Below are 7,522 nucleotides of genomic sequence, written 5' to 3'. Positions count from 1 at the left end.
TTATTTGATCAAAAATACAGAAAAAAATGTAATATTGTGATATATTATTACAATTTAAAATAATTGTCAGGGGGAAATCATTCCAATAGGAGACGGGGATGAAGTTCACCGTTTTTTCTAGTCCATATACATTCAGAAGCGAGGGAAACACTCAAGTCCAATTATAGCATCACTCATCTCCTTAAGTTAGTGTGACAGTCGGGCAAAAATGCCAAACAATCCCGCGAAGTAATGGTGACTCTAATAGTTAACCCCTCCCTCCTTACTCAACTCAACTCAACTCAACTCAACTCAACTCACTCACACACACACACACACACACACACACACACACACACACACTTCCTTTCTCTCTGTCTCTGTCTCACACACACACAAACTAACTTACTGTCTATATGATGATTTCTGACACACATATATTCTGATTGTTATTTCAGAGACAGAAGTTCAGCTGCAGTATTAATTTCATTAAGACTTTTTAACACCTCACTGTCACTGATTCATCATGCAGCTCAAATAATTATGGGTAGAATCCCTCGTCAGTCTCTTCTGATTCATCAACACAGTTTCACTGATGATCCAGGATAATGAACATAAAACCCAGGATAGAGTGGCTGAGTGAATGTGGTGTGGACTGTGTGGATGAGGCTCATTGTGTTTCTAGAGATGCTGTAGAAGGACAGAGTTCCTGCTCTGTGATCCACATACACTCCTGTTGTCCTGACATCATTATCATCATCATCATACACTCCTGTTCTTCTGCTGATGGCCTTTACAGGGAGATCAGTCTCTATGTTATTGTGTCTAAATGAGTAACTGTCAGGAGAGCAGAACAAACTCCAGGACTGGTCATTATATCCAAACACACACTCATAACCTGCTCCCTTCCTGCTGATGCTATTATATGAGACTGATATATACACACCATTATATCCACTCCACTCAATTTCCCAGTAACAGCGTTCAAACACACTCTCTCTACACAAAACGTGAGGATAATTATCAAATCTGTCTGGATGATCAGGATACGGCTGATCCTCAAACACACGTGTCACCTTTCTGTTCCCCTCAGACAGAACCAGTTTAGTGTTTGCTGTATTTGGATCCAGTGTGAGAAAACAGGAATCTGAACACAAGAACAGAGACATTAATAACAATAACTACAGCTGTGTGTGTGTGTGTGTGTGTGTGTGAGAGAGAGAGAGAGAGAGAGAGAGAGAGAGAGAGAGTGAGTGTGTGTGTGTAGACGTACATTTTTTTAGTCCTGCTGTAATCCTGTATTCTCCTCCATGATCCACACTAGAAAAACACACATTCAGTCACATTCAGTCAGGAAACACAAGTTTTAGTTTAGTCATTTAAAATAATTTTTGATAGATTTAAAAAATATTGGGCTACAAATGCTATGCAGTTGCTAAGGTACTTGGGGTGGTTGCTAGACTGTTGATAGGCAGTTGCTAGGGCACACCGGGTGGTTGCTAGGGTCTCACTATGCAATTGGTATTATTATCAAAGTACTTATACTGACAAGAAGTGAAAGCCAACAGAAAGTTTCATCACAACAGCAGCGCTTCTCTTCTCTTCTACACGCTTCTGTCATTCGCTCCACTTACTTCACAACGGCAAATATCAGTTGTTTTTTAAAAAAAAACAAAAAAAACCTTAACACTGAAATACAGCCTGAAGCGAGTTGAGGCTTGGACCCAGAAACAGAGCTTCTTACGTCTAACAACCGAATTATCATCACAATGCTAGCATGTTTTGGAATGATTTAGCATGTTCTAGGCTTGATTGAGTCTCAAGGGATTCTGGGAGTTTAGATTTGATTTTTGTCAGTGTAGGGGGTAAAGATTTACAAAGTAAGGGATTACAGTAACTATATAACTTTTTTGGGTAACGAAATAAAGTGACAGATTACACTAATAATATTGGTATCTACACTACTTTACTAGACTATAGGAACGCGCTTTCCTGCGTTACACATGCTGTGTTTGCCTGTGTGTAAAGTTCTGGGACGGGTTTCCCAATAGCGATTGATCCTAGTGTCGTGAGTCTGAATCCGGTGTTCCTCCTTCTCATCACCAGAGGGCGCCACTTCCCCATCTCCCGGACTCATTCACCTTAACACTACACTGTTGAAGACGGTGAGCGTGCAGGCGGGGCTCTCTATCTCTCTCGCGCTCTCTCGCTCGCACTCTCTCTCTCGCTGACCTGTCAAAACTTTTTTGAGCTGTGCAATTAATCCGCGATTTACATTTGTCAAGGGCCGGGGAGCAGCAACAAAATTTTTTTTTTTTTAAATCAGCAAAACATTGGTCACGTATGGGGGAGAAAAAAAGGAGAGCCCTTTATTTCTCTAACAACCCTGCATTTTTGCCCCATCTCTTCGCCCCAAAGACTGAAAAGACATGAAACCTCGGCATTGCTCCACTGTGTGTATCCTTCGTCCTCCATCACACCTATAATAAGTCATTTGATCTCAGTTGGCGGTGTCCACCTGAGTTGACGTCACTTTTTTAATGACGTACGGCTCGCATTTACTGGGGAATATCCGATTTGTCTGCTTACATGGCACACGCAAATGCACGTATCCGATTCATATCCAATTTATTACCACATCTGAGAACATCGGAATCCATGCGTTTTTTTCCTGCTTACACGTACACCGGTCATATCCGATCTGTGCCACATGAGAGCAAAAAATCGGATTTGGGTCACTTGAACCATGCAGTGTAAATGGGGCCTTAGAGCAGTGGTTCCCAAAGTAGGGGTCGCGACCCCACGGTGGGTCGCGGGACCCCGGCGCAGGGGTCGCGAGATGATTTCGATATAGGCTTTATATATTTTTGTTTCGATTAATTTAACTCTTTCGCATCGCACGTACGATCACACCGGTGTGATCAGTCTAGGCTAGTCCCTGGAGTGTAACTGTTACGACCACACCGGTCAGTGCATGACGTGAAATTCAAATGTGCTCTCGCGAGTTGGCTGGCGCTGAGCCAGAGACAAGTGCGCTCAGAGCTGTCATCACAACTTTTCAGTGTTTTCAACCACATAATGTTTATTTTAGGTTTCAGACATATAAGTACTAGAAAAAACAATACATTTAGAGTTTGTAAAATACACACTGATGTCAAAGGAAGAGGCAATAATAATCTTTTTCATTATAATTAGACACATTTTATTCATATCAGATACACATTGTGTAAGTAACTTTAAAGTTTACTCCATTATTCTCCCAGTTCACCAGCCACTTACTTTTATGTATTTCGGGAGAAGTGGATGAATTCACGTGTTGTAAATCCAACAGATCTGATTCTCTGAACTGCGTCTGCGGCACAAACTAAGATGGCGGCGCCCATCGCGCATACAGTTCAACTAACGCGATCGTTATAAAGGTGTTTAAACAACAAAACACTTCCACTTGCATATATTTGACAATCGGAATATCAGCTATTTCATTCAAAATTTCATTTTATTCATTTTGAATAAAAAAGGAAAAATGACAAAAGCAGGTCATTCATTCAGCTCTGTTGTTGCTGCGGTATGTCACGTGACAAGCAAAGACGCGTCACCATGGAAAGCATAAAGTGACACATCTAGCGGATTAGCATGAGTGTGTGTGTGTGTGTGTGTGTGTGTGTGCGCGCGCACAATTATTCATGGGATGAATCAGAAATGAATCAGAAATGATCATGACTATAACATGAACTCACAATTAAATGTAACATAAAACAAATGATTACTTTTCATTAAAATCTTTATTAATGCCCAAAATGCTTACATTTATGTGTCTATTTGTTCTCAGTAGCAGCCATGTTGCCAAGATAATTCCCCTCCAACCAAAAGAGAATCGAGACACCCCTACCCCTTCACATGAATGCGCAAAAAAGAGGGGTAGGGGAAAGGGGAAGGGCTAAGGGATAGAATTGGGATTGGGCCTTAATGCGTTGTCTTTCCTTCTGGATCATCAATGAATAATGTTTTTACCTTTTATAATAGTTGTGTATGAGGCATTCATTTTTCCTCAGAGTGAAAAAGGGATCTCAAAATCACGTCTGTTGGACAGGGGCAGAATATCCTAAAGTTGCTGGAAAACCAAAGAATTTGTGAGACATGGAGGATTTTTCTGAAGAACAGTAGACCAGCTGTGTTTCCCAAAACACTGTAAGCATAAGAAGATTGTAGAACCTGCAGCCCAGGACAAACAAGGGACTCGTGAAAAACTATCACAACACATAAAAACAGCTGTGAGTCATCCAGTGTATGTAAACTTTTAATTTTTTTTATAAATTAGTAATTTTCATTTATAAATTCAAGTTTCATTTTTATTAATTCATTATATGTAAATATATGTTATGTAAAATTGCTAATTGCATGATATTTTTATTTAGTGTTGTCCTGAATGTTTATGATTCCTCTTATTTTGATAAAATTATCACTAGGGCAGAGATGGGCGAACTCGGTCTTGGAGAGCCACTCTCCTGCAGTTTCACTCCAACCCTAATTAAACATACCTGAACTAGCTAATCAAGAGCAGTGATCAGGGCTTGACATCAACTTTTTTGCTCACTAGCCAGAGTGGCTAGTGGTTTTCCAAAGTTAGTAGCCACACAACATTTTTACTAGCCACATTTTTGTAATTGTGAAATGACCAGATAAAAGTTGACTATGGTGTGCTAATATTTACTTGAACTAGATTTACAACCCTTTTAAACGTAAAACCACTGTACACACCCAAATCAAGACTACATAAATGTAAACAATACAGGTCATCATCATTAGCTCTGATAAGGTTGTGTGTAAAGCTCCTTTTTTAAGCTCATTTTTTAAATAAAACCATGCATTAAGATAATGACATAAAGTAGCTTCTTATTGCATAATAAAAGTGGTGCATGGATATAGAAGATTAGTAAAAAAAGATAAAAAACTAAACTGAAAAAAAAAAAAACTTTAGCATTAGAAACACTGTCTGTTTAAATATTAGTTCAATCAGGACCACTTCCGTCAAGTATATTTATGACAATTATAATTGCATACAGTTAGTGTTGGCGGTATGGTTGTGTTCTGGGCAACACTCCACACGCCTGTCCATGCAGCCATGCTTGGACAGAGTGGGGAGAGCAGCAAGACAAACCCCCCTGGGGTACAGAACAGAACCATTAGAAGTATATATATAATTACAATTCACACCTAAGTTGTAAACAAAATGTGAGAGACTGCTTCCAATGAAGAGACTGTAAAGAAAAAAACAAAGTTAGATCTGATTACTGGTTCAGTTGGTGGAGCTGGGGTTGGAGGAGGGATTTAATTGCATGCCATGGTACGGACAAAGTTGCTTTTATCTTCATCAAAATTTGAGGGGAACATTCCTCTCATCATAAAGAACACATTTCAGTATGTGTCATTTTTGTGCTCATGCCCTAATAATGAATACTGATTAGGCTAGGGTTGCCACCCGTCCCTTAAAATACGGAATCGTCCTGTATTTGAGAATAAAATAGCGCATCCCGTTTTGAATCAGTACTGGACTGGGTTTGTCCTGTATTCTCAGAGTTGTCTTCAATGCAACATCTCATGCAGATTATCCCACCGGCATTCTGTGAAGACTCATCCTGTTCTTCCCCTGATTGGGTAATACTCGCTGCCATCGTTGGATTGATTGGTTTGTTTCAGGTTCACGGCCAGAGTCAGAAGAGGGCAGGTCTCTTGGCAGAGAGTCGATTTGAAAGAAAGGCGGAGGCTGCTACCCCCCCACCCCCACCCCCCGGCGTCAGGCGCTGAAACTAGAGCGGATGCAAAAGTACTGACGATAGTGGGAGGAATCAAATGCTTGGCTGAAAAGTGTCAGCGGAAATGAGTATCAAGCACAATTTGTCGGTGAGTGTTTTCTGCTGCCCACGGTGGCTTGTCAGATGTGCGACAGCATGCTACGGGAGAACAACATTCATACACTTACAATAAGGTTTATTTATTAAACATTAGTGTGTTAACTAAAATGAACTAAGTAATACATTTGTTACAGTATTTATTAATCTTTGTTAATGTTAGTTAATAGAAATGTGACCCGTCACGGAAACCAGTGACACAAGTCGGCAGCACAACTTTCAAGCAAAATGAGAAAGAAGCATTTTTTTTCAAAATTGGTGATTTTCGTTTTTTTGCAGAATCTGTTAGTTGAGATCACGAAAAAGCCTCTCCGTGTTTGAGATAGCAGTATTGGTATATTTAAAGTGTACATTTTGAGGTTGAAATCAGGTTGTTTGTCGGAGATTCTAGCACGCAGTAGGGGGGTTTCATTGTCTGTCTGTATTTCCATACTGGATAAGCTGGCTTTTGTTTCTTTTGTTATTGCCCCCGGGGAAACGTGGCTACTTAGTATGCAGCGCTCTGGCCGGCTGTAGCTGATATAAAAATTCAATGAAGATGTACGCCGCAAAGATGAATGCAGACGAGCTGAACCGTGGCCATTAATTTTTTCGATGCATCGATTAATCTAACGATTATTTTTCCCAGACCGATTCGATTTCGATTATCTCCCCAATAATTGACTACTAACAATTTATACATGTTGATTTTAAATAAAAGACTGACTAAGAATGCATTACTTTGCACTTGTATAGAGATAGCATTCAATAAAACCTTGAAGCCTTGAAAACACATAGTTTACTGAAACAAGCTTACTGAACACATAGGGCCTAGTTTACTGAAAAAAAGTTCTTCTTTCAGATGAAAATAACAACAACTTGATGTCTAGCATTCAATAAAAAAGGTCACCCAAAATACTTGTTTAGAGCAATTGAAAGAATACAGTAACCAATGTAAACTTGAGGGCTTTAAGCTAATACAGAGAGTTCTTTTCCAAAAAAATAAATAAATAAAAATTAACAGTGGGAGCCAGCAGCCTGTCATGGAGAAAAAAAATCTCCGAATGCTCCACGTGAAACTTTGGCGTTCCGCCCTTTTTCTATCGTGTCTAATGATTTTGGTTAATATGCACGAGGGAGAGAGAGAGAGAGAGCGAGAGAGAGAGCAAGACAGCGCTTGTGTAGTTTGAAGACTGTGAGTGCGCGTGAAACTTTGGTGTTTCACCCTTTTTCTATCGTGTTTAATGATTTTGATTAATATGCACAAGGGAGAGAGAGAGCAAGAAGCGCTTGTGTTGTTTGAAGACTGAGTGCGCGAGCGCGTGTGAAACTTTGGTGTGTCGCCCTTTTTATATCGTGTTTAATGATTTTGATTAATATGCACAAGGGAGAGAGAGAGCAAGAAGCGCTCGTGTTGTTTGAAGACTGTGAGTGTGCACGCGCAGCCGGGGCTCTCTCTCTTACGCTCTCTGACGCAGCAGTCACCAATCAAATAAGGCTTTGACAGCCGCCAAAAAAAAAATCAATGCAGAAAAACCCCTGGATTGGTTATATAACGTTGGACAGAATGTTGATCCGGCCATTGCGTATATTCAGCGCACATAAGGAAAATGTTTTGCAAACGTATTTTAGAGAAATAAAAACAGGTTGACGAA

The 7,522-nt window shown here is 40.1% G+C and overlaps 1 protein-coding gene across 1 annotated transcript in view; it reads right to left on the bottom strand.

The window, feature by feature from the left end:
- Window positions 1–557: 557 nt before the first annotated feature.
- Window positions 558–7,522, bottom strand: part of LOC127967527 (NLR family CARD domain-containing protein 3-like) — a 91,825-nt gene continuing 84,860 nt past the window's right edge. Inside the window, exons 4-5 of the mRNA XM_052568325.1 lie at window positions 1,253–1,299; window positions 558–1,126 (exon numbers count right to left, since the gene is read on the bottom strand). Coding sequence (XP_052424285.1) covers window positions 558–1,126; window positions 1,253–1,299 — 616 coding nt within the window. The remainder of the gene's footprint in view (window positions 1,127–1,252; window positions 1,300–7,522) is intronic.

Source organism: Carassius gibelio, chromosome A4 (genome assembly GCF_023724105.1).
Source record: "Carassius gibelio isolate Cgi1373 ecotype wild population from Czech Republic chromosome A4, carGib1.2-hapl.c, whole genome shotgun sequence".
Classification (NCBI taxonomy): domain Eukaryota; kingdom Metazoa; phylum Chordata; class Actinopteri; order Cypriniformes; family Cyprinidae; genus Carassius; species Carassius gibelio.
This window is presented reverse-complemented; position numbering and strand designations above follow the sequence as displayed.